The 26,572-nt window shown below is 44.0% G+C and overlaps 1 protein-coding gene across 1 annotated transcript in view; it reads left to right on the forward strand.

Annotated features, from left to right (window-relative positions):
- The window catches only part of VWA3B (von Willebrand factor A domain containing 3B), a 224,503-nt gene that overhangs the window by 39,106 nt on the left and 158,825 nt on the right, over window positions 1-26,572 (forward strand). The window contains 1 exon segment of the mRNA XM_064269063.1: window positions 19,490-19,615. Coding sequence (XP_064125133.1) covers window positions 19,490-19,615 — 126 coding nt within the window.

The following is a 26,572-nucleotide window of genomic DNA, read 5'->3' on the forward strand; positions in this document are numbered from 1 at the left end:
GTCTTCTTCAGGGCCTCATTTTATGTGTATGATGGATCTCCTTAGACTTCTATATCTATCATTTTCTGTCGTATATATATTTAAATAATTTATTTTATTTTTTATTGTTGTTATTGAGAACATACACAGCAAAAAAATATACCAACTCAAATTTCTACATGTATATTTCAGTGACATTGATCGTATTCTTTGAGTTGTGTAACCATTCTCACCCTACTTTTCTGAGTTGCTTCCCCATTGATGTATGCTCACTGACCCTAAGATTCCCATCTAAACTTTTGAGTTGCTGTTGTCATTTTGATCCCATATAAATAGGTCTTAAAACATCATACTGCATCAAAAAACATCATGGCAGATTTTTTTACTAGTCAAGCTAAACTATTGTTTGACTTTAAGAATGCTTCCGGGGATATTTTTGGCTTGAGTTTTTTAAAGATTATCTCAGGAGTTCATCCAGTCTGGATTCCATGAGAATTGGAAATTCTGTTCTGGTCTTTCCTCTTTTTGATCAGGATTGTCCTATAGAATCTTTGATCAAAATATTCAGTAATGGTAGCCAGGCACCATCCAGTTCTTCTGGTCTCATGGCAAAGGAGACAGTTGTTCGTGGAGGCAATTAGCTACACATTCCATTTCCTTCACCTATGCCTGACTCTCCTTCCTCTGTGTCTCTGATATTTTTAATCATTTTTATTGCTATTTGTGTTCACTTTCTCATGTTTCCTACAGTGAGTTCCATAGTATCTCTTCTCCCTTGAACTCCTACCAATTTCATCTTAACTTCTGTGATTTTTTTTCTTCTTTCCTGAGTTTTTTATATTTCATTTTTTCTTGCTATCTCATTCTTGAGTTCTTGAATTTCTGCTTTGTGTTCTTCCTTCATGAAGATGATGGCTTCATATATATATATATATTTTTAATTCACGGGGAAATATTGGATCATAATTTTCATGTATTTGTTGAAAACATTTTTAATGAGCATTCATCTAAGAACCGATGGTACTGAAGGAAGAAGTCCAAGTTGCACTGAAGGTGTTGGTGAAAAACAAAGCTCCAGGAATTGACGGAATATCAACTGAGATGTTTCAACAAACAAATGCAGCACCGGAAGGGCTCACTCATCTATGCCAAGAAATTTGGAAGATAGCTACCTGGCCAGCTGACTGGAAAAGACCCATAATTGTGCCCATTCCAAAGAAAGGTGATCCATTGGAATGTGGAAGTTATTGAACAATATCATTAATAGCCTATGCAAGTAAAATTTTGCTGAAGATCATTCAAAAGTGACTGCAGGAGTATATTGACAGGGAGCTGCCAGACATTCAAGATGAATTCAGAAGAGGATGTGGAACGAGGGATATCATTGCTGATATCAGATAGATCTTGGCTGAAAGCAGACAATATCGGAAAGATGTTTACCTGTGTTTTATTGACTATGCAAAGGCATTTGACTGTGTGGATCATAACAAATTATGGATAACGTTTTAAAGAATGTGAATTCCAGAACACTTAATTATGCTCATGAGAAACCTGTACATAGACCAAGAGGCAGTCATCTGAACAGAACAAGGGGATACTGTGTGGCTTAAAATCAGGAAAAGTGTGCATCAGGGTTGTATCCTTTCACCATAGTTATTCTATTTGTATGCTGAAATAACCTGAGAAACTGGACTATATGAAGAAGAATGTGGCATCAGGATTGGAGGAAGACTCATTAACAGCCTGCGATATGCAAATAGCACAACCTTGCTTGCTGAAAGTGGAGAGGGCTTGAAGCACTTACTGATGAAGATCAAAGACTACAGCCTTCAGTATGGATTATACCTCAACATAAAACAAAAATCCTCGCAACTGGACCAATAAGCAAAATCATGATAAATGGACAAAATATTGAAGTTGTCAAGAATTTCATTTCACTTGGATCCATGATCAATGCCCATGGAAGCTGATGTATTGCATTGGGTAGATCAGCTGCAAAAGACCTCCTTAAAGTGTTGAAAAGCAAAGGTGTCATTTCCAGGATTAAGGTGCGCCTGACTGAAGCCATGATGTTTTCAATCACTTTGTTACTTCAGTCACTTTAGGTGAGCCCCACACTTCCTGGTAGCTGACCTAGCCCTCCTGAGCACTCTAGCTGCACGTTCTCTGGTTTTCCTCTGCACGGCTCCTTAAGCATCTCAGCTGCTCTTGACAAGCTTTATCTGGGTATTTTTTGTCTCCTAATTTGGATGAAAAACGTGTTTTTGTTTTCTTTTCCATTCTTTCTCTCTCTCTCTCTTTTTTTCTTTTTCATAATTTCCAGGAAACGGAAAAAGACACTGACTTATATAGCTATGTTCATCTTGGAAGTAACAACTGTTTTAAATGTTCAAAGACCTGTTAAGGAGTGAGCTCTGAGAAGAAATGAGGAACTTGATGTCTTCATCTCTTGTATCTCCTATATAGTATCTTTCACTTTTTTTTCTTTCCATACATTTATGTCTCATATATTATGTAGCCACTCACTGTATTTATATAAAAATTTTAAAGTATCATTTGGACCATTAGTCCATTCACTATAAATTTTTCAAATTTCAGAATAACTTTGATAGCTTGGTATAAAACTCTGATGTTTTAATAAGAATATATCTTGTGCATATTTAAAGACATCTTACCATTATCTGTTATTTTCTCTCACTTTTTTTTTTTATTACACCAGTTATTTTCTAGAAACCGTGATATCGTTTCTAATTATTGGATGAGGGTGATGAAGTATACAAAACCTTCTAAATGTTTAGCTCATGTCACTGTATTAAAGCATTCTTACCCAGGAAAACAGAAGCTGGTGTGTGTATGTGTTCCCTCCATTATAAAACGGAGCTGATGGCACAGTGATTAAGAACTTGGCTGCTAACCAAAAGGTCTGCAGTTCAAATCCACCAGCCGCTCCTTGCAAACCGTATGGGGCAGTTCTACTCGGTTACTTTATGAGAACATTTTTACACAAGAAAGTAAAAACCGGCGTGTGTGTTCCTTCCATTATAGTGATTAACATTTAGTCAGTACTTAAGTAAGTGTTGTAGCCCTGGTGGCTCAGTGGTTAAGAGTTCGGCTGGTAATCAAAAGGTTGGCAGTTCGAATCCACCAGCTGCTGCTTGGAAACACTGTGGGGCAGTTCTGCTCTGTCCCATAAGGTCGCTATGAGTTGGAATTGTCTCAACAGGAGTGGATTTGGCTTGGTTTTTGGTAAGTGTTGCCCGGTGCATTACATATGTCACCTCATTTAGTCCTCACATCAGCTGTGTGAGGAGAGTGACGTTATTACCCCAGTTTTTCTGAAGACAAAACAGACTTGGAGAAGTCAGACTGCTGGTACGGGCAGAGCTGGAGCTCGGAAGCCAGGCTGTCATGAGCTTTGGCTGTCCAACATTCTTCAGACATAGCTACTGTAGACAATTTGGAAGATAAGGAGAAGAAAGAAAGAAAAATAAACCTTCTTGCTACCCAAAGTTGGACATGTTGGTGTATTTCCTTGTGGTGTTCTTGCTATATATATTTTTTAACAATTAAAGTATAAATATCACATTACATAGCAATATGTATTTTCCATTTTCTGCTAAATATTGTAGCAAGTATTTTCTCATGTTATTATAAAAGTTTAGTAATATTCATTAAAGTGACATAGTTTTGTCAGTCATTTCAGATTGGACACTTGGGCTATTTCTAATATTTTAGCTATTAGAGACAGTGGTGAACTTTACTTTTTTAGAGGGATATTTCCTCCTGTATTTTAGGGTTTTTTTTTTTTAATTTATAGATTCCTAGTAGTGAAAACACCAGATCGAAATGTCCGAACATTTTGGGATAATTCCTCACGTTGAATTGTTTTCCAAAAATGTCTTAAGGCAATTTACGCTCACGCCGATAGTGTACAGGGAAAACCCGCTTCCCTCTACCTGAATTAACATAAAAGTAGTATCTCATTGTTTCCATCTGAATTTCTTTGATTAAGAAATTGATGTAAATTATGAGTGAGGGGTAATGAAGTTGAACATTTTCATATTCAATTTTTTTGTGAATTATCTGTTTGTCTTTTGCTTATTTATCTACTGGAGTCTTGTTCCCTGTTGTTGTTAGGTGCCATCAGGTTGGTTCTGACTCATCGTGACCCCACGTACAGCAGAAGAAAACACTGCCCCGTCCTGCTGCATGCTCAGAATCATTGCATTGCTTGAGCCCATTGTTGAACCACTGTGTCAGTCCTCTCATTGAGGGTCTTCCTCTTTTCCACTGACCCTCTACTTCACCCAGCATGATGTCCTATTTCATGCTTCCTGTTACATTGTATGAACTCCTTGAATGTTAATGACGTTAATTCTTTGGTGTATTCCCTATAGATAATTTATCTTAGTTATTGTTTTCCTTTTCATTTTGGCTACTTTTTATCTGCAACGTGAACATTCAAATAATACGTCAAACCCATAAATACTGTAACTCTATGTGATTCTGTTTCTTTTCCTTTGAGTTCTTTATGGCCTGAGTTTAAAGCAAAAACAAAAAAACCTTTGGTCCATCTGTATCTATTTTGAGGCATGGTGTAACGTGAGGACATAAATGGAGTTTTCCCCAAATAGCCAACAGCCACTTCATTTCCGTTTAATTTCACATCCTTCATCTAATAAGCTCTCTTTCTGCTCCGGCGTATGTGGCCTCCTTTGTAACATGTTGCGTTCTTGTTTGTGACAGGCTTGCTTCTGGACTCTGTCTCCTTGCCTTTTCCCTTCCTAGCCTTGAAGCTGGTGATGATCTTTTGACATTAATTTGTTTTGCTGTCTGCCCTGTATATTTATTGTAGTTGTGAAAGGTGGGTTTGATGTTACCCAAACAAGGCTTCATTTTGAAAGTTGCTGGATTGAGTCTTCTAAGAAGGGGACCATATATATGCTTGGCTTCTAGGCTTTGTAATTTAATGCACCATGTTTTTCTCACAGAATCCACTGATATTCTAAGCTTTTTGTTTTCTGTCCCACATACATTTTCTTTCCATTCTTTCTCTTTCATATTTTATTTTTTCCCCAATTAATTTTACTTAAAGATTTGGGTAGCTCCAGTGGCACAATTTGAAAGGAAAAAGACAAAAAACATTGAGCTGTATCTGCAGTTTGGTAATGGCTGCTTTGGTTGTTGGTGTATTAAGGCCTTTAAAAGTTTAAGACAATAATGTGGCATTTGTACCCTTTATCAATGGGAGATTTAAAGGGCTATAAATGTTCTCAAAAGTTTCCAAAGTCTTTTGGGTTTCTCCAGTTTAGAATGGTAGATATTGGATAAATTAGATAAATACATTGCTATAAATTCTGATTTTGTTTAATTTTGACGTTTGGTTACACCACTACCATTGAGTTGATTCTGACTCATAGTGACCCTACAGAACAGAGTAGAACCGCCCCATAGAGTTTCCAGGGAGCAGCGGGTGGATTTGAACTGCTGACCTTTTGGTTAGCAGCTAGGCTCTTAACCACTACATCACCAGGGCACTATAGTTATTGGTCAATAAATCTTTGTAGGAATCTGCATTTCTTGTTGTGGATTTGGTAAGTAAATTGGAACAACACCTGCAAATAAGTTAATAATGTCTGAATTATCCCCTTCTTTGAGGCCTTGTGTGCTGGGATAATTGTTCAGATCGACCGCTTCCTCCTTTCCTGAGAGAACAAACAGTAGCTGAAGGCTGAGAGCAGTTTTGTCTTGGTTCTTGCTTAGCTGAAAAGAAAAAATTAGATGCCTGATGTACGATCACTTATTTATTCTGTGCTTACTTAGGATTCTTATATGATACATTCATTCCCTGGAGGAATTTTCCCCCAGACTGAATTTTTGTCTATTCCTCCTTCCCTACCCTGGGTTGCTCTTTTCAGGTGGTAGAAGGCTTTTTGCTGTTTTGACGTGGACAATATGTGCTGCCTAGGATACATGAAATAGTGCATTGCTTTAATTTTTTTTTTACATTACTGCTCAAGAGTTTATGGTTGATCTTTAGAATGTGAAGAGAGGGGCCAGGAAGGGAGCCAATGTCCACCAAGTCTCCTGCATCAGGAGTTCTTCTCAGCGCTTGTACAGATGTGGCTCAGATGTCATGGTGCTGTCTGCCAGTTGGAGGTCAAGAGAAGGTTGCCCCAGCCCCTGATCTGTGGTCCCTGCTGTCTTAGGTCCCCTTCATCTGGATTCTGTGAACTTCTAGGGGAGGAGGTATACTGTTCTGTTCCTCTTGCCTCCAGGATCCTTGGTTTGTTTGCAGTCTGCACTGGTTCTGGCTTCCTCACAGTAACCTGCATAAACATTCAGGGTCTCCATTTATCCCCTCCTGCCCCTGTCTACTCACACCCTTCATCAGGTGCAATCGTCATAGACACTGCTGATTCTCTGGAGGCTGAGGATGGAATGACACATCTTCCTTAGCTTCTCCCTTTGTCTTCTGAGGACTCTCACTTTTTTTTTTTCAAGAGCAGAACATGCCACTGGAGTCTCCTGTCCAGCCCAGTAATGTATACCCTCTCTGCTCCTGTCACATCTGTGAACATTGCAGTGTCCAAACCCAACGTTAATGAGTTGAGAAGTCTCCTACCTTCACATCGGACTGGGGAAGGGAAGTGAATCTCCGGGGAACTATTTAATGCAGATGATCACCAGCTTTTATTCTCATGTGATTCTTTTTGGCTCTGGAGCACAGTTAACTTGCTGGAAAATGAATTAACTTTGGAATCAGACCTGGGTTCAAATCCTGGTTTTGCCATTAACTACTTGTGTGACTTTAAGCAAGTTACCTGACCTTTCTGAGCCATGTTATCTCTTTGGTAAAAATGGGAATAATAATACCTACCTCATATTGTTAGGAAAATTAACTCATATAACGTACATGGAAATACGTAGCACAAAAGTGGCATTTGACAATTCAGGTTAGTTTCTTTTCCCTTTTCTTTTGGGATTCCAAGTGGGCTTTTATTGTAGACGTTGGCTCTAGAAAGTGGAATAATCCAGCAGGATGTGCTAGCCTCTGTCATAAAGACCATTTTTAGAACAGCCATGATGCTGACCAGTTTATTTGCATAATGATGGTTGGGAATTGGAATTTGAAGAAGGAAGTAAATACTGTACCAAACCAAAAGCCCGTTGCCATCAAATTGATTCCTGCTCATAGTGATCCTACAGGACAGAGTAGAACTGCCCCATAAAGTTTCCAAGGAGCACCTGGTGGATTCAAACTGCCAACCTTTTGCTTAACAGCCATAGCACTGAACCACTACACTACCAGGGTTTCCAAATACTGTACAGTAAATACTATAATCAGGGGCGGATTAACCAGTAAGCAAGGCATTCACGGGCTTTACAGTAAGTGAGGTACACACGGGCTTGATTGTATTTACTTACTAATCTGTAGTGCACAATTTCTCATGGGTTTCCACACATCCATGCCTGACTGTACTGTTAAACCATGTCCTGATGAGAGGTGGGTCCATCTGTCAAGGTCAGTACCAGGACTAGGCCACCACCTGTTCTACTGGTAAGTAGGGTGGTACCAGGGGGCTCTTTTTGGGCATGACTTTTACCCAATTCCTGTTGTCAGACTGAGCATGGGAGGAGGCTTGAATGGTGCAGAAATATTTATAAATTGGACATGATGATATTTGATTCTCAGAAGCTTTCACATAGGAATGGATTTTTCGGAATGGGTAGTGGGCTTATTACTGTCTTGGGAAGGAATGTCAGCTCCTGGTGCTTCCCAGACACTGAATCCTTAAGGGGACCCTCTGGGAAGCTACTCCTTAGGTTTTGAGAGTCCAGTGGGCCCAGAGTGAGGGGTCTATTGAGTAGTTTGGAGAATGCCTGTAAGGAAGGAAAAAGGTTGCTTCAGCCCTTGTGGCGCAGTGGTTAAGAGCTATGGAGAGCTACAGCTGACCAAAAGGTTGGCAGTTCGAATCCACTAACCACTCCTTGGAAACTCTATGGGGCAGTTCTACCATGTCCTATAGGGTCTCTATGAGTAGGAATCAACTCGACGGCAACGGGTTTTTTTTTTTTTTTTGGTCCACTTCGGTTCCAAGAAGTCCTCATCTTTTATTTTGGCTCTCTCTTCCTGTTTCATCCTCAAAAAATTAAATTAAGATAGTAAATACAGATGAGTAAAATTATATTAGAGTTAAGCATTTTCACCAAGGGCCAGGCATCAGGCTAAAAAAAGAAAAGTATTTAGGCACTGATGCAGCTAGCCTCAGGCTGGAGGCTTGAAGGGTGCAGGAAAACAATGGAGTAATGTTTTCCTGAGAATATTCTTGTTTGTGTCCAGTACTGTTGACAAAATGGACTTAGAAAAGTCACTCTGCTCCACCAGATGGATCATTAAGTCCAAAATGTAGCTGTAAAAATTTGAGTCTACCTTTGGAAACCGCACCTTTTTGTGTGTTGGAGAAAAATGAATGAACTAAGAGTAAACTTCATGAAAGCAAACCTTATTTACTTTAAGATACCTTCAGGCTGCTGTGCTTAAAGAGAAACAATAACTAAGACATGGTTCTTGGAAAACATTTGTGGCCTTCAGTTAAGACAGAGTTTACTGGTCCACCACCAGGCCTGTCGTTCCCTCTCTGTTCCTAATCTCCCATTTAATGTAGAGGCACCGATTGCTGCCTGTGAGAGTTTGCTGATGGCAGAGTTCTCAGGGTCTCCTTCCCTCTCCCTAGAATGCAGTTTAATTCCATAGGTGGAGCTGGAGCAGCCGCACGTCCAAAATCGCTGCCACATTACAGTTTACCAGGCTGAGAGACTTTACCTCCGAAGTCCCGCTTCTTCTTAGCAGCGGGTTGCCTTGAATTTCTGATCTCTCCTGGTAGACAATCTTCCAGCTAGTTAACAAGCATTTATTAAACACCTTCTGTGGGTACCTCAAGGAGCCCTGGTGGCACGGTGGTTAAGGCTCTTGGCTGCTAGCCAAAGGTCCGCGGTTCGAACCCACAAGCCGCTCCGAAGGAGAAAGATGTGGCAGTCTGCTTCCGTAAAGGTTTACAGCCTTGGAAACCCTGGGGGGTCACTCTGAGTTGGAAGCCACTTGACGGCAGAGAATTTTTTTTTGGACATGTGTCTCACTGGGGGCAAGATGGTGGATTCAAAAGGAACAAAAGGCAAGGTTCCCACTTAGGGAACCCCAAACTCTTGGAATGCCAACTGTGCTTCTGTTTGGGATTTAGAAGGTGCTCTTCCCACCGTCAGGCCAAGGTCCCAGTTTAGAACTTAAGAACTGCCCACTTGCGCCTTCCCATCTTCTTTCCTTCGTTCACAGCTTCAGCCGATGTGTGTACAGGTCTGGTTTTCCCAACTAGAGGGGAAGCCCCTTTAGGGCCGGGGAGCCCTATATTCCCTCTCCAGCCTGGGTTTATGTCCTGGTGACCTGGTTTCCTTCTTGGCTCCAGGCTGCAGGCCTGACTATGTGGTCAACCTGGTCTGCTCGCCAGGACCCATCACCTACCCTGACGGCTCACTGCTGCCCCAGCTTGGTACCAGGCAGTGGGCAGCAGCGGGCCGGCCCAGTCTTGGTCACCCTGAGCCACCCACCTCTTAAAATCATGCCAAGATAACCAAGTGGGTCCAGGCATCCTGCGTTACCTAATACAACGTGAGGCTATAGAAACCTTCAAAAGTATTTTAAAAGGTATATTGAATGGCTGGGACAAGGAGAGCCAGCTTAGACTTTGGGTCATCCTTGAGGAAGCGTGTTCTGGTTGACATTTGTTATCTGAAAACCATGAGCTGCACTGGGCTCTGGGGGCGGGGTCCCTCTCCTTAAAGAGCTTATGTTCTAGAACAGCCTATTTGGAAGTATCTGCCAGGTGGCAGGGATGAACCAGCAAGGATGGTTACAAAAATGGATAGACATAGTCTGTCCTTGAGGGAGTCACAGTCTGATGAGGGAGGAAAATGTGCGGCTAGCAGAAGCCCAGCTCCGTGAGCTCTCAGAGCTAATCACCCTGTCAGGCCTGTCCTGCAGGTGGCTGCCAGTCACACTGCAGACAGATTATGGCCAAGCCAGCAGCTGCGTGCTCCTGCTCAAGAGAATGTCATCTCAGGTCCTGCCCTTGAATCTGGGGACACAGCTCGCCAGTCATTATCACCTAAGTATCTGAATTACACACTGGTTGTTTTCCATCCAGGTCCCTGGGTGCCCAAATGGCCTGTGCTTGGCTACTAACTGAAAGGTTGGTGGTTCGCACCCCTGCAGCAGCACTGTGGAGACAAAGCCTGGTGATCTGCTTTAATAAAGATTACAGCCAAGAAAACCCTACTGAGTTCTACTTTGTGATACACGGGGTCACCATAAGTCAGAATCGACTCGATGACAACAGGTTTTATTCTTTTGGTTTCTGTCCTGGGAATCTTGCTGCTGTGTGACCTTGGGCCAGCTCCTTAATTTCTTAGAACCACAGTTTGCTTGGAAACCTTGGTGGCCTAGTGGTAAAGTGCTATGACTGCTAACCAGAACTGCTCCAAAAGGTCAGCAGTTCCAATCCACCGGGTGGTCCTTGGAAACTCTATGGGGCAGTTCTGCTCTGTCCTCTAGGGTTGCTATGAGTTGGACTTGACGGCAATGTTTTGTTTTGTTTTTTTACAGTTTCTCATCTGTAAAATAGGGCTGATGATTCCCACCCGTTAGATTGCTGTAGGAATAAATGAGGTAATGGATCCAAGTGCCCAGCACAGTGACTGGCACACAGTAGGTACATACTGGCACATAGTAGGTACAGGGTAAATTTTAGTTTTCCCCTCTTTTCCCTTCCCACCATAAGATATATCCAAAGGAGACTCTTAGAAACCGTGGAATGTTGTGAAGCAGTTGATGTGAACAAGCCCAGGGGGCGGTAGCCTTTGTGGACATCTAGGGGATGGTACCAGGAGTCCCCAGCATTTGAAGGGGAAACAGAGCTCGACCTCTTTGGCGAGCGTCTCCTTAGAGCACAAACAGGGACATCGGGCCATGAGAATATTGTTCCCAGAGATGGTCCAACTTTTTTTTTTTCCTCCAAGAATATTTTGGACAGTAATAATTTATCCACATGCCTGCCTTGCCTATTAGACTGAAGCTTCACGAACTTTTGTTGCAAAAGTTTTTTGAGATGAGCTTTTTAAGATGACAATTTCCTGGAGCCCCACCCTTAGAAGGAGCCTGGGGTGGGGCCCAAGAATCTGCATTTTGACGTGAGTGTCAGAGGTGCTGGCACAGGTTCTGGGGTCATGCTGTGGGAAGATGCACGGATGGAAAGCCTCCTAAGGGCTGAGGCTGTTTCCTGTTCACTCCGCCTTTCCAGCGCCCAGGCAAACCAAGCATCCACCAAGTTTTGTGGAAGAAACGCGTGAATTACTTTTCTCTAATAGATTGTCCTACTGAGCAGATGGTATGTTGTAAATAATTGGTTTTCTGTCTCCTAAGTCAGTCTCTTGTGAATCCGAAGATCCCAGATGAGTCTCCTAGAACTTACTCATTCCTGAATGACATGGCAGAGCTGGGGACAAACTCCACTAGGCAGCTGAGGCCAGGTCCCAACCCCGTGGTCCGTTCTCACAGGATGGGCCTTAGTGGAGGAAGGGAGCTGGGTGGCTATAGTGTAGGACGGCTCCACAGTGACAGCAGTCTTAGCCTTAGTCTTTCTGCTGATGCAGAGCCGGTCGATGAGAAATCCCGGAGCAGCCTGGAAATGCTCTTTTTGTGTACTGTAGGTACCTTAGAAAAAAAATGTTCAGGCCTTTTTTGATGGAAAAGCTGAAAGACAATTTTTTTTGTGTGTGGTAAATTTGCCCTAAAGGGAACTAATAAAATTCCCCTGAATTCACCATTTCAGTAAAACACCAACCCTTTGCATTGGTGTCTTCTAAATGGTATCACGTATCTAAATAGATTTATTCAACAGAAGTTTATTGGTGGATTTCTTGCAGTTATTCTTTAAATATTGCTCCCCTATTCCTCTATCTGGAAGCCCTGGTGGTGTAGTGGTTAAGTGGTATGGCTGCTAACCAAAGGGTCGGCAGTTTGAATCTGCCAAACGCTCCTTGGAAACTCTATGGGGCAGTTCTACTCTGTCCTATAAGGTCGTTATGAGTCAGAATCGACTCGATGGCACTGGGTTTGTTTTTTTTTGGTTTTATACCTCTATCTGTGTCTTTATTGTCTGCTTGCCCAATACCACCCCAGAGCCCTGGTGGTGCAGTGGTTAAGAGCTCGGCAGCTGCTAACCAAAGGTCGACACTTGGAAGCCCTCCTTGGAAGCCCTTTGGGGCAGTTCTCCTCTGTCCTGTAGGGTTGCTATAAGTCAGAGTTGACTCAGGGGCAATGGGTTTGGTTTTGGTGTGCCCAGTAGCGCTCCAGAGCCTGGGCTCACACTTATTACTGAGGTTGGTGGACCACCTACGCTTCGCCATGTCTGCATAAGGAGAATAACCAGAAAAACCAAACCTGTGGCCATCGAGTCGATTCCGACTCATAGCGACCCTGTAGAACAGAGTAGAACTGCCCCATAGGGTTTCCAAGGAGCGCCTGGAGGATTCGACTGCCCACCTTTTGGTTAGCAGCCAAGCTCTTAACCACTGCACCACCAGGGTGAATGAGGAGAGTAGTGATGGCTTATTTTCAAGTTTTCCATTTGAATATTGGACAGTTAGACTGTATTACTTTTGCTTTTTACAATGTTCTATTTTGAAGAGGAAGAGAGGGCCCTGGAGACAGTGCCATATTCACGTTATATTATAGCCAAGTTGTCTATACCTTGGATTTGAAATCACTCCTAAGATAATGGTCCTTGTGAAACATAGGTATTCATTGTCCTAAGAAAATGTTAGTCCCTAGGTGGCATCAACAGTTAAGCCCTGGACTACTAGCTGGAAGGTCGTCGGTTCAAACCCACCCAGAGGCACCTGAGAATACAGGCCTGGCAATCTGCTTCCAAAAGGTCACAGCCGTGAAAACCTTACAGTGCAGTTCCACTCTGCAGACATGGAGTTGCCATGAGTCAGAATCGACTTTATAGAAACCAACAACAAGAAGACGTTAGATACTTATCCAGATGGCAAGATGACTTTACGTTTGCTTTAAATTAGTGAATGCTAATTTCCACAGGGCAGGACTGGGTGCAGTTACACCCTCGCTTAGTGGTTAGAGCTGTGGGGCTGGATCCAGCCAGCAGGTGTTCAACTGCCTCTTGGCAACAAAACATTTTAATATGTAATTTCACAACAGTAATTGGGAATTTTTTTGTTACAACAAAAATTACCAATTTCACCATTTTCAGTCCCTTTATGGATGTAATACCCTCTTTTTCACCAGATATGTAATTTTAGGTCTCTGAGACTTCCTAATACCTTGCGGTTTTGTTTTTTGGTGTTACATTACTTTCTGAAAATAGAAGTGTGTGCTGCTTTTTCCTGAAAATATTCCCTTTTCATAGTTATGAAATGATTTCAGATCTACATTACTGAGAAGGCATTCAGGGCTCAGGCAGACAGCAAACTCTCTACCCAGCGGGGCCAGTTTTCACCCAGGATCCCTGAGGGATGGGGAAAGGGCCAAAAGCAAGTAAGATCCCACTGGGACCTAGGAGATGGTCTGGGAGTCAAGGGTTCTTGAATTATTTCTGGATTGCCTCCTCTCAGTGCTACATTAAATTGTCCACTGAGCCAGTGCTCCAGCCAGCTGGCCCTCTGACCCCTCTTCCACTCCTGCCCCTGAAGTGATAAGCCAGTCGCCGTGAAGTTGGCTCTGACCCAGGGCGACCCCATGTGTGTCAGAGTAGAACTGTGCTCCACGGGGTTTTCAATAGCTGATGTTTTAGAAGTAGATCACCAGGCCTTTCTTCCAAGGCACCTCTGGGTGAACTTGAACCTTCAACCTTTCGGTTAGCTGTCTCAACTGGTTAACCGTTTGTACCACCCAGGGACTCCCTTGGAATGATACTGTTTCAGATACTTGGGGGGCACATCGCCTAGCTGAGGCAGGAGGATCTGAAAGGAGGTGATGTACTGCTTCAGGGCACATCCATCCATGTTAATGTCTGGAATCCCTAGGGCATAGCCTTCTGCTCAAATGGCCTGAGCCTGTTATGTACCACTCAGAAGAGTTTCTTGCAATATTGGGGGCTGTAAATTATGAGACAAGGAAATTCCATGAGGAAAGAAATGTATTAGGTGCTCAATAATCCCTTCTTTGTGATAAGGAAAAAAATAAAAATAAGGAAAGGAAGGAATTTTTACTGAAAACACTGGATCCTTTGCTAAGCTCTATGAAGGATACAAAGAAAGAAAAGACATTAACCCTACACTCAGGACGTTTATAGTCCGGTGGACAAAGTCAGCCGGAGCAAACCTGAGCAGCAACCCAGATTGCATGTGAAATGCCATGCGAGCACTGTAGACCCCGGCTCTCAGTAGCAGCGTGGCTCTGGACGTGCCGTTTCATGGTGAGCTGCATTGTAAGCAGCTGCCTGCTAAAAATAAAGCATCATGTTTGGGGAGGACTGGCTTTAAAAAATTATACGAGACTCAAGGTCGTGCATGTAATAATGTCGCCATCACTCGGTGGTGCTTCTTTGCTCTTGGGATTTGGAGGTTGGAGTGAGTGACAGCGAGCCAGAAACTGCATATGAGCTCGGCCTATCTAATGGCCTGACCTGAGAACCCATCCTGGAGGCAGGAGGACTGAGAAGTGTGGTCTGATAGCCTGACTGAGAACATGTCCTGGAGGAGGAGGACTGAAAAGTGTGGTCTAATGGCCTGACCTGAGAACCTGTCCTGGAGGCAGGAGGACTGAGAAGTGTGGTCTAATGGCCTGACCTGAGAACACGTCCTGGAGCAGGAGGACTGAGAAATGTGGTCTGATATCCTGACCTGAGAACATGTCCTGGAGCAGGAGGACTGAGAAGTATGGTCTGATATCCTGACCGAGAACATGTCCTAGAGCAGGACTGAGAAGTGTGGTCTGATAGCCTGACTGAGAACACGTCCTGGAGCAGGAGAACTGAGAAGTGCGGTCTGATGACCTGACCTGAGAACATGTCCTGGAGGCAGGAGGACTGAGAAGCGTGGTCTAATGGCCTGACCTGAGAATCTGTCCTGGTGCAGGAGGACTGAGAAGTGTGGTCTAATGGCCTCACCTGAGGACATGTCCTGGAGCAGGAGGACTGAGAATTGTGGTCTAATGGCCTGGCTGAGACATGTCCTGGAGCAGGAGGACTGAGAAGTGTGGCCTAATGGCCTGACCTGAGAACATAGGCTCGAGTAGGAGGACTGAGAAGTATGGTCTGATGGCCTGACCTGAGAACCCATCCTGGAGGCAGGAGGACTGAGAACTGTGGCCTAATGGCCTGAACTGAGAACATATGCTGCAGTAGGAGGACTGAGAATTGTGGTCTGATGGCCTGACTGAGACATGTCCTGGAGCAGGAGGACTGAGAAGTGTGGTCTAATGGCCTGACCTGAGAACACTTCCTGGAGGCAGGAGGACTGAGAAGTGTGGTCTAATGGCCTGACCTGAGAACATGTCCTGGAGGCAGGAGGACTGAGAAGTGTGGTCTAATGGCCTGACCTGAGAACCTGTCCTGCAGGCAGGAGGACTGAGAAGTGTGGAGAGTTCCTTCCACCAGAGTGGAGAGGGGGAGTAGAAAGCCTGTCCCTGTTTCAGGGGTGGCTGGGCAGAGTTGGATGGTGGAGTCAGAACTGTGCCTTGAAAGAAGGATGGGGCTGGGTTTTGGTTCCACTGAGGAGGAGGACAGTGTGAGAACAACGGCACTAGAGAGCTGGGAGGACAGTGACTGGACTGGCTTCCTTGGGGCAGAGTATGTTAGGGGCGTGTTATGGAGGGCCTCAGGAGAGCAGAGCCCTGTTCACTGCCGAATCCCAGAACCCACCACACAACAGTTTCTCAACATGTATTTGTTCCATACATATATTAATGAATTGACTCTGACAACTGGCCTTGTCCTGTAGGTAAGGTGGTGTTTTGCAGCAGTTACTCATCAAAACTTATCTGTCAGGGGTCTCATTTCAATTGTAAAACTAGCCAATCTGACACATCAGTTGTCGTTGTGTGCCATCGAGTCAATTCCATCTCATAGTGACCCTATAGGACAGAGCAGAACTGCCCCATAGGGTTTTTGAGACTGTAAATCCTTACAAAAGCAGGCTGCCACATCTTTCTCCTGCAGAGCAGCTGGTGGGTTCAAACCCCTGACCTTTGGTTAGCAGCTGAGCGCTTAACCACTGCACCACCAGGGCTCCTTCCTAGGTCCAATACCAGGTGCTAATAAGCAATAACAGCTTATTGTGGCATCTCTCCAGATGGTGTTGGCATTTTACTGTAAGGCTTTAAATTGTTATCCACATGGTACAGAGGGATGGCAGTGAGTGGGTGGGGAGCCATTTTGGTGGGTGGATCTTCTAGACCACGTGGATGTCTCTCTGGGGAACCACATTCTGCTCCTGTATAAGGCAGGCCTCGGCTGGCTCATACCTTGACGTTCGAGGTACATATGGCTTCGTTGTTGCTTCACCTCCACTCTGGTTTGTGTTGTTGTTGTTAGGTGCCGTCAAGTCGGCTCCGACTCATAGCGACCCTATGCACAACAGAACGAGACACTGCCCGGTCCTGCACCATCCCTACAACTGTTGTTATGCTTTAGCTCATTGTTGCAGCCACTGTGTCAATCCACCTCATTGAGGGTCTTCCTCTTTTCCACTGACCCTGTACTCTGCCAAGCATGATGTCCTTCTCCAGGGACTGATCCCTCCTGACAACATGTCCAAAGTATGTAAGACGCAGTCTCACCATTCTTGCCTCTAAGGAGCATTCTGGCCGTACTTCCTCTAAGACAGATTTGTTCGTTCTTTTGGCAGTCCGTGGTATGTTCAATATTCTTCGCCAACACCACAATTCCAAAGTGTCAACTCCTCTTCGGTCTTCCTTATTCATTGTCCAGCTTTCACATGTATATGATGTGATTGAAAATACCATGGCTGGGGTCAGGCGCACCGTAGTCTTCAGAGTGACATCTTTGCTCTTCAACACTTTGAAGAGGTCCTTTGCAACAGATTTGCCCAATGCAATACGTCTTTTGATTTCTTGACTGCTGCTTCCATGGCTGTTGATTGTGGATCCAAGTAAAATGAAATCCTTGACAACTTCAATCTTTTCTCCATTTATCATGATGTTGCTCATTGGTCCAGTTGTGAGGATTTTTGTTTTCTTTATGTTGAGGTGCAATCCATACTGAAGGCTGTGGTCTTTGATCTTCATTAGTAAGTGCTTCAAGTCCTCTTCACTTTCAGCAAGCAAGGTTGTGTCATCTGCATAACACAGGTTGTTAATGAGTCTTCCTCCAATCTTGATGCCCCGTTCTTCTTCATGTAGTCCAGCTTCTCGTATTATTTTTTCAGCATACAGATTAAATAGGTATGGTGAAAGAATACAACCCCGATGCACACCTTTCCTGCCTTTAAACCAATCAGTATCCCCTTGTTCTGTCCAAACAACTGCCTGTTGATCTATGTAAAGGTTCCTTATGAGTACAATTAAGTGTTCTGGAATTCCCATTCTTAACAGTGTTATCCATAGTTTGTTATGATCCATACAGTCGAATGCCTTTGCATAGTCAATAAAACCCAGGTAAACGTCCTTCTGGTATTCTCTGCTTTCAACCAGGATCCATCTGACATCAGCAATGATATCCCTGGTTCCACGTCCTCTTCTGAAACTGGCCTGAATTTCTGGCAGTTCCCTGTTGATATACTGCTGCAGCCATTTTTGAATGATATTCAACAAAATTTTGCTTGTGTGTGATATTAATGATATTGTTCTATAATTTCCACATTTGGTTGGATCACCTTTCTTGGGAATAGGCATAAATATGGATCTCTTCCAGTCTGGTTTAGCCTGGAGAATCTCAGAATTTGCAGAGCTCTCTGAATGCTGGGATTTCCTGTGCCTTGTTCTCCGTCCTCTTCCATTGTTGATGGAGCCCCTTCCCCTTACTGTGGCTGCCCGATATTCCAGCTAAGTCCCTCAGGAGCGAACCTGATGGAAATGGTAGCCCTCCCTCACTGCCTGTGGACCAAGCCTGTGGAATAACTGGAAATAAAACCTACACCCTCTAAGTTAGGCTTTTATAGCCCTGTGGTTTTCCTTTTTCATAAGCTGCCTTTTTTTTTTTTTCCTTAAAGAAAAGCTAGTTAAATAATTTTGAATTGTTTTACTTTCTAACAACCAGTGTGGCAATCTGCAGCTGCCTAATTACTAACCCTAATTCCTGCCTGCACAGGGGTGTCTGCTGTAGGCCACTCCCCACCCCCACTGCCGTTGAGGTGATTCCGACTCATGGCAACCTCACGTGTGGCAGAGTAGATCTACGCTCCATAGGTTTTCAATGGCAGCGATATTTTGGAAGAAACTTGCCAGGCCTCTCTTCTGAGGCACCTCTGGGTGGGTTTGAAACTCCAATGTTTTGGTTGATAGCCAAGCGCTTATCTGTTTACGCCACACCAGGACTCACCCCAGGTCACCGCTGCCCTTTAAACACAGTCCCCCTGTCGCTGGATAATCAAGACTAACTGTATCTCCTTGGAAATTTTTCCTTTGATCCTGATACTCCCTCTTAAGATATTATTGACAGACTTGGGAGAAATGAAAAGCCTTGACTCGTTTGAAACTCTTTAAGAAGAATTCTGCTACTTAACGCCTCCATGCTGAAGCAAGCAGGTGGAAGTCAGTCTTGCTTTTACAGTGGTCGGAAAGTACTGCGTGCTTAAGGATCACATTTAGCCCCAGTGCGTGTTATTTCTGGAGTTCCAACCAGGAGCTGGGTATGCATCACATTTCACTCCTTGGGCGATTGATGGCTGTGAAGCCATGGTGGACGTCCATCTCTGTCTGGGCTTGTCACTCACTTCTTTAGGAACACAGCTATTAATACTTTTGCACTTGATCTGCCAAGTTTGAGAGGCCAGAGCGCTGGCGACCCCTTACTTCTGCCTGGTACTTGTTGACTACATTAAAAAAAAATTTCTTCCATCTTATTTTACAGCTGCAAAATATAACATAAAGTTTGCCATTTTAAAGTGTAAAATTCAGTGACATTACTTAATTTTCTGTGTTGTGTTACCATCACCGCTAACCATTTCCAAAAGTTTTCAATTCTTTATCTTATTTCATTATTATCAGTAATCCATCGAAAAGTATCCTGGCTACTACAGGTATTTACTCTCCATGAATGTATTGCCTCTTGAAGTATGCGTTTATGATTCCCCGAGGCGACAGCATGCCCTTAGGAATTTCAGTCCTGATTCTAGAAAAAGATGAGTGGGGAAAGTGGGTTTGAGGTTCAGAAATGTTCTAGAAGATTGGCAGGGATGAGCCAGGTCTGCTGGAACCGTCTGGGAGCCTCTGGGCTTGCCCAGCCCACTGCTCATGTTGTGTTTCTCTTCCCAGGAGCCGGGGTCAGAGAGGACGTGTTTCTCATCTGGAAGGAGATGGAGGAAGCCTGTAGCACGCTGGCCCAGCTCCAGAGGCTGCTGACCGGGTCTCCCAAGTCCCATGGGGATGAAATAGTCTGCGGTTGGTGTCATTTACGGTTATTAGTGTGAAAGAGTCACAAACATTACCAGTTGGGAGTGGGAGGCTGCTCCCATTTCCTTACCAAAGAGAGCTCCTTAGCCCCACAAGGAGCTGCTGAGGGGCACTTCCAGAGCAGGGCGGTGGGTCCCATGGCGTATGTTTGTGTGTGTGTGTACACGTGTGTGTGTATAGACACGCATACACTCGTGCACTCTTATAGAAACAAGGCAGGAGGAGATCTCAGCGGTCATCTAAACTTGGCCCTTATCTGCAGATTGCTTACATCACGTCCAAACCACCTGTGGCAGGTGGTCATCTCACAGCCTGTCAGATAACCTGCGGGAAAGGCAGGGTGCTTTGCTTTTTCAATTCTTGTTGAGAGCCATCCCTTCTCTTTGTACAGGGTCTGGGAGCTCACTGCAGAAGGGAGGCGGGGAGCACAGGCTGGGGAGGAGTACGGAAGATTTCTTTGAATGAATGGACAGAGTGAATGTAGGTTTTCATTGTTAATATTAAAAAAAAAAAAAAAATTAAAACCCAGCTGCACTTCCTGGTCTTAGCTTAGAGCTCTTTTACGTAGTTTGGAGTGGCCACTTGGACCTTTGGCATTGAGATGGCTGACTCACTGTTTCTAAATGGTAACAACAACAGTGATGACTGTTTGGTGAACGCCTCCATGTCAGACGCTGCACCAAGGGCTGGGCTTGTGTTTAACTCGTTTCACCCTCACAGCTCTGTGAGGGAGACACTGTTATCCATTTTGGACATGTGAGGAAACTGAGGCACAGAGGGATTAAGTGACTTGTCTGCAATCACACAGATAGCAAGCGTGGAATCTGGTTTTGAACCCAAAATGCAGACCAGAGGCTTTCCTGCTATAACCGTTTTAATTCGCTTTCCCAGTTATTAATTAGTGCCAATCCTGCCCTGAAAAATGAAAGCACTTTCTGGTGTTTGATGTGCTTCCGGCCTTCCCCAAATGACACTGAGGCTGCAAGAAGGCTGTGGTTTTCTTTTTAACCTAAACATTTGTCATAACAGAGGACCTGGCTGTAAATCCCATCTCCATCCCCAGATTAACCTGAGTTATATAAGCCTTAGTTTATTCTTCTGCAAAATGGTTATAATATCAATCTGGAGGATTATTATAAAGATTAAACAATGCCTGCTTCGCACCCAGCAGGTACTTGTAATGTCAGCTCACTCTCTCCCTTCAGGTGTTTAGAGGAGCTAGCATACGGATCTCCTGTGTGAACTCTTCAGTTAGTACAGGAGCTAGTATACGGATCTCCTGTGTGAACTCTTCAGTTAGTACAGGAGCTAGTATACGGATCTCATGTGTGAACTCTTCAGTTAGTACAGGAGCTAGTATACGGATCTCCTGTGTGAATTCTTCACTTAGTACAGGAGCTGGTATACGGATCTCCGGTGTAACTCTTCACTTAGTACAGGAGCTAGTATATGGATCTCATGTGTCAACTCTTCAGTTAGTACAGGAGCTAGTATACGGATCTCCTGTGTGAATTCTTCACTTAGTACAGGAGCTGGTATACGGATCTCCGATGTAACTCTTCACTTAGTACAGGAGCTAGTAAACGGATCTCCTGTGTGAACTCTTGAGTTAGTATGGGAATTTTCCTCTGTAAGGTAACGGGTTTCATTTAGGGCACAACTGGTAATAATAATAGTTAATACTTATGGGAATGAGCTGTGGTGCTGCAATGGTTAAGCGCTTGGCCACTGACTGAACCTACCATGGGCTCCACGGGGGAAGAGACTTGGCAATTTGCTCCCATGAAGATTACAGCTTTTGAAGCCCTATAGGGCAGTTCTCCCCTGTCATATAGGGTTGTTCGTTATGAGTTGGAATTGACAGCACACTACCACCACACTTACAGCACAAACCTTACATGTCAGGCACTCATTGAATCATTACCCCAATCTTATGACATAGTGCTACTACTATCTCCATTAGTGGTTAAGAGCTTGGCTGCTAACCAAAAGGTTGGCAGTTTGAATTCACCAGCAGCTCCTTTGGAAACCCTATGGGGCAGTTCTACCCTGTCCTGTAGGGTCGCTGTGAGTTGGAATTGACTGGATGGCAACAGGTTTGGGTTTTTTTGGTTATCTCTATTTAAGGTTAATTAACTTGCCCAAGGCCACACAGCCAGGAACTGGTAAAGCTGGGATTCAGAACCTGGGCCACCAGTAAAAATATTGATGTCTGGCTCCCACTCCCCTAGATCTTTGGAATTAGCCAATATGGGATGCGAGCTGGGCGTTGGGGTTTTAAAAGCTGCCCGGGTGATTCTAATGTGCAGCCAAGTTTGGAAACCACTGCTTTATTCTGTACTGCCCTCTCAGGGCCTTCCCTGTATTACAGAGGTGTCGGTGTGGGTGGAGCACCAGGAGGCCAGGAGGAGGGACTGAGTGAGGTTGAAGAGGAAAAATGGGGACAGGTCATGTATAGAGGGAGGGAGAGGATGAAGGCATGGGTGAGCTTGCCTGTGTGGCTTGATAAGTTCGTGATGACATGACTCTCTCCTGTGACTGGGTGTTCTGATTTGGGCCAGGGAAACCAACAGCCGTAGTTGCTTTGCCAGGTTTTTTTTTGCCTAGGGGCCCTGGAAGAGGGGCTTAATCAGGCTTGTCTGGAGGGGCTGCTCACTTGTAGTAACAGCACTCAACATGAGGCTTAGAAGCTAGGACTCAGACATCCCTCTATGGGCCTTAGAGAATGAAAATGAAGCCAAGGAACCCAGGGTAAAGAAAACATCTCTGCCAGCCAAAGAGAATAGTGATCCTACTGCTGAGGCATTTGTGTGGGAAGTACTTAGGCTAGTTGTGGTTAGTTGTAAGAGCCAACAGAAGGTTTTAGATGTCATTCCTAAAGGAAACAGAAGAGCTATAGCCCTCTGAAACCGACAAAGGGATAGATAATTGTCCCTTTGTTTCAACCTAATACACACACACACACACACACACGTACAACTTCAAACAGGAATTTTTAAAAAGTTTTAAATATACCATTTCTGTTTAAAAGGGGGGAATTTGTTTAGGACCTTTTCATCCTTGGGTACCATCTAAGCTTCTGTAGCCTTGATTCGGGCTCAGAGGCCACATGCAGAGGGTCCCACCCACTCCCATTCCCTCTCACAGGCCTCAGTGTGTCAGCCTAAGGCCCTGTGTTTTCTTGTGTGAAGGCGGTGGCCATTCTGCAAGGTTGGCTGCCCGAGGTCTGCAGGCCAGATGAGAGAGGATAGCCATCTGGCGAGGGGAAGGGCAAGTGGGAGGAAATTAGGTGAATTAGACAAAAGACCCCCTCCATGGGCATAGCAGCCCCACATGCCTTCTGCTCTGGGTGTGCTGGCTCAGGGTCCAGCCAGCACACATAGCCATGGGGCCAGGAGGGTAGTTTTTGGCAGGGATGACCCCTCAGTCTGATGACTGGAATGAGAAGATGGTGAGGCCAGGCATTGTGGCTGCTGGTAATTTCGACTTCTTTTATTACCAAAAGCAGGACATGAACATTCCCTGAAAAAAAAAAAAAAAGAAACAATGATTTTTAATGAGATGTGGGGCGGAAACAAGGTGAGCTCCATGATTGTTCCAGGAAGCTCGAGAGAGTTTCCAAGCCATGAGACAGGAAGGGGACACCCCAGTGGAGTACAGCAAACTTCCTGAGCTAAGAAGACACAACTCAGAGTCCAGGGAAATGAAGGTGGCTAGAATTCACAGGACAAAATACCAGAGAGGAAAGAGCTATAGATGCACAGAAAGAGACCTCTAAGAATCTCTAGCATGTCCCTCTTGAGTATTCAGCTTAAGCATATGAAGATATTCTCCCAGGCTGGGGAACAAACCATTAGGAAGCATTAGAAGAAACAAGACTCAGAGCTCACACAGGGACAAGAACAGTGCCTGTTCCCATCAACCCGGCTGGAAAAATTCATAATTCATAGTGGCACTGGATAGACTACTTGGAAAGCCTTGCATCAATAATGGGAGCCCTGGTGGTGCAGTGGTTAAGAGCTCAGCTGCTAACTAAAAGGTCAGCAATTAGAATCCACCGGCTGCTCCTTGGAAACCCTAAGGGGCAGCTCTGCTCTGTCCTATAGGGTTGCCGTGAGTTAGAACCAACTTGATGATAAGAGATTTTGCCTCAATAATAGGGAACGATCAACCTTAAACCAAATACTGCCCTGGACCCTTCTAAGAAATCATAAAGGCAGGACCTGAAATGAACAAACTATTTCTTAGTAACTGCATCTCATAACAGTGCTTGGAAAATTTGTAAGAATACAAAAACATCTACCATCCAACAAGGTAACATTCATATGGAAAGAAGCAGGAAAATGTAACCCTGAACAAGGAGAAAAAACAATCAATGAAAACCAACCAAGAATTGATACAGATGTGAGAATCAGCAGAAGTGACATTAAAACAGTTATTATAAATGTACTGTAAATGTTCAAAAAGTTAAGTAGAGATATGGAAAATATTAAAAATAAATAAATAAAGACCCAAATTGAACTTTTAGAGATGAAAACCAGAATGTCTGAGATGGACCAGAACAAAGGTAAGAATAACAGAAGATTTCTCATTGGAAGTGAAAAGCCAGTGAAAAAACATCTTTTTTTTTTTTTTCCAGTACCTTAAACTTTCTATCTATAATTGTATAATCAGTGAAAATACCTTTCAAAAACAAAGGTGAAATAAAGATGTTTTCAGATATTCAAAAGTTGAAAGAATTTACCCCAGCACATCTGCACTGCAAGAAATGTCAGAGGAAATCCTTTGGCAGGAGAAGAATGATAGATGGGGCCAAGGTTTTAGAGCAGTCCGATGCTTCCTGTGGTCCCTCTTACAAAAAAGACCTGAAAAAAAACAAGTGAATCGATTATATATGACAATCTAGGAGCCCTGAACATCAACGGCAAAGTTGAGGAATCGGACTGAGTGCAGGGGGAAGGAGAGATGGTTCAGATGCAGTGAGGAGTTCCCAGACCTGACCCAGTGGGAACAGGCACCCCGCAGGCCAGATCCACTGGCATGATGGTGGTGAGGCAAGCAGTGGTGTTTGGGATGCGTTTTCTACATCAGGAGAAACCTAGTGGCAGAGAGTCTACTCACACCTCCAGAATCAGTGAAAAGTGGTGCTCCATCAGCAAAAGATAAGTACATCCATCTAACCTACTGTGCGGATCAAAAAACACCCCTTTGGGAAAAACCTCTCTCCCACTTACCTGGCTCCTTCCCATTCTGCACTGGGTCTGAGCCAGCTTCAGAGACTGCCACATCCCCTGGGCCGGAAGTAGGACTCATCACGGATCCTGAGCCATTTTCCCAGCCTTGGAAAGGGAGCAAATTAACAAACAGGGAAAAAAATAATCTGCTGGCTCCCCTAAGGCTGGAACTCAGGGCAGGCACAACTCCTTTGCCTAGGCACAGGCGTAAGGGACCCATGGACTTTGAATGCCTTTCACCCCTGCATAGACCTGTGTGGGCCCATTTCAATAGCATAGGCCCTCATTAGCACAGTAAAACAGGGTATATACTTGAAGTCTAACTTCAACTGTTTCACCTATATGGTGGAGAGGCCGGTTTGTGACAGTTGACATTGCTCTGCCTATTAAACAGGATCCTTGCCTACCCACATCAGGGACCTGAGGACTGGTGGCTCCACTCACACCACCAAGCCACCTTCAATAGGTGTCCAAGAATAAGTGGTGCCTTCCAGTCCTTACAGCCAAAAACACTGTCTGCCCATAGTCTGGCTGCAAAACCCACCCATCTACATGCTCAAGGGAATAGGGACACGCTTTTATCACAGACACTCAGAGGCAGTTTTCAGTCCCCTGCCTTGCTGAGTGCATAACCCCATACTGCAGCCAAATACCTGTGCCTACACTAATCACCCCTGCTCATCTAAGACTGTAGGCGACAGCCTGTACCACCCACTTGGTAACCGACTACCTGGACATCTGAGCTGAATCCATATAAGAAAAGTAAATGGAATGACTCCTTGGCTCACATACCTAGTAACAGCTCTAACTACCTGGTGACAGGATGTTAGAGCTTCACATTTGCCAATAATCAAGCTAGCTCACATGAGCAGCCTTTTCGGGCATATCAAAACAAAACAAAACAAGAAGCTAGGACATAGTAAGCAAATATAAAATAAATAAATACAATAACTTATTGATGGTTCAGAGACAACAGTCAATATCAAATCACACAAAGAGCCAGACCATGATAGCTTCAGAATACAAAAGGTTAATATACAGAACTTAAGAGATCAGAAGGAGATCAGGCAAAACACAGAGTAAGCCAAGGAGCACACAGGCAAAACAATAGAGGAACTTAAGGAGATTAGAAAAGAACATAATGACAAATTTAATAGTCTGCAAGAATCCATAGAAAGACAACAAACAGATATCCGGAAGATTAATAATAAAATTTCAGAATTAAACAACTCAATAGAAAGTCATAGGAGCAGAATTGAGGCAATGGAAGTCAGAATTAGTGAGATTGAAGATAAAGCACTTGACATCAACATATTTGAGGAAAAATCAGATAAAAGAATAAAAAAAAATGAAGAAACCTTAAGAATTATGTGGGACTCTATCAAGAGGAATAACCTACAAATGGTTGGAGTACAAGAACAGGAGGGGATAACAGAAAATACAGAGAGAGTTGTTGAAGATTTGTTGGCAGAAGACGTCCCTGATACCATGAAAGATGAGATGATGTCTATCCAAGAAGGCCATTGAACCCCACACAAGGTAGATTCCAAAAGGAGAGAATGATACCAGATGAAAAGCTGGATCTATACAAAGGAATAAGAAACACCAGAAATAACTATCTGGATAAATATGTGATAATTTTCTACTGAGATACCTTTAAAAGATAATCATTGAAATGAAAATAATATATTTTGGGGTCTATAACATGTAT

The sequence above is a fragment of the Loxodonta africana genome, chromosome 15 (assembly GCF_030014295.1).
Source record: "Loxodonta africana isolate mLoxAfr1 chromosome 15, mLoxAfr1.hap2, whole genome shotgun sequence".
NCBI classification, from domain to species: Eukaryota; Metazoa; Chordata; class Mammalia; order Proboscidea; family Elephantidae; genus Loxodonta; species Loxodonta africana.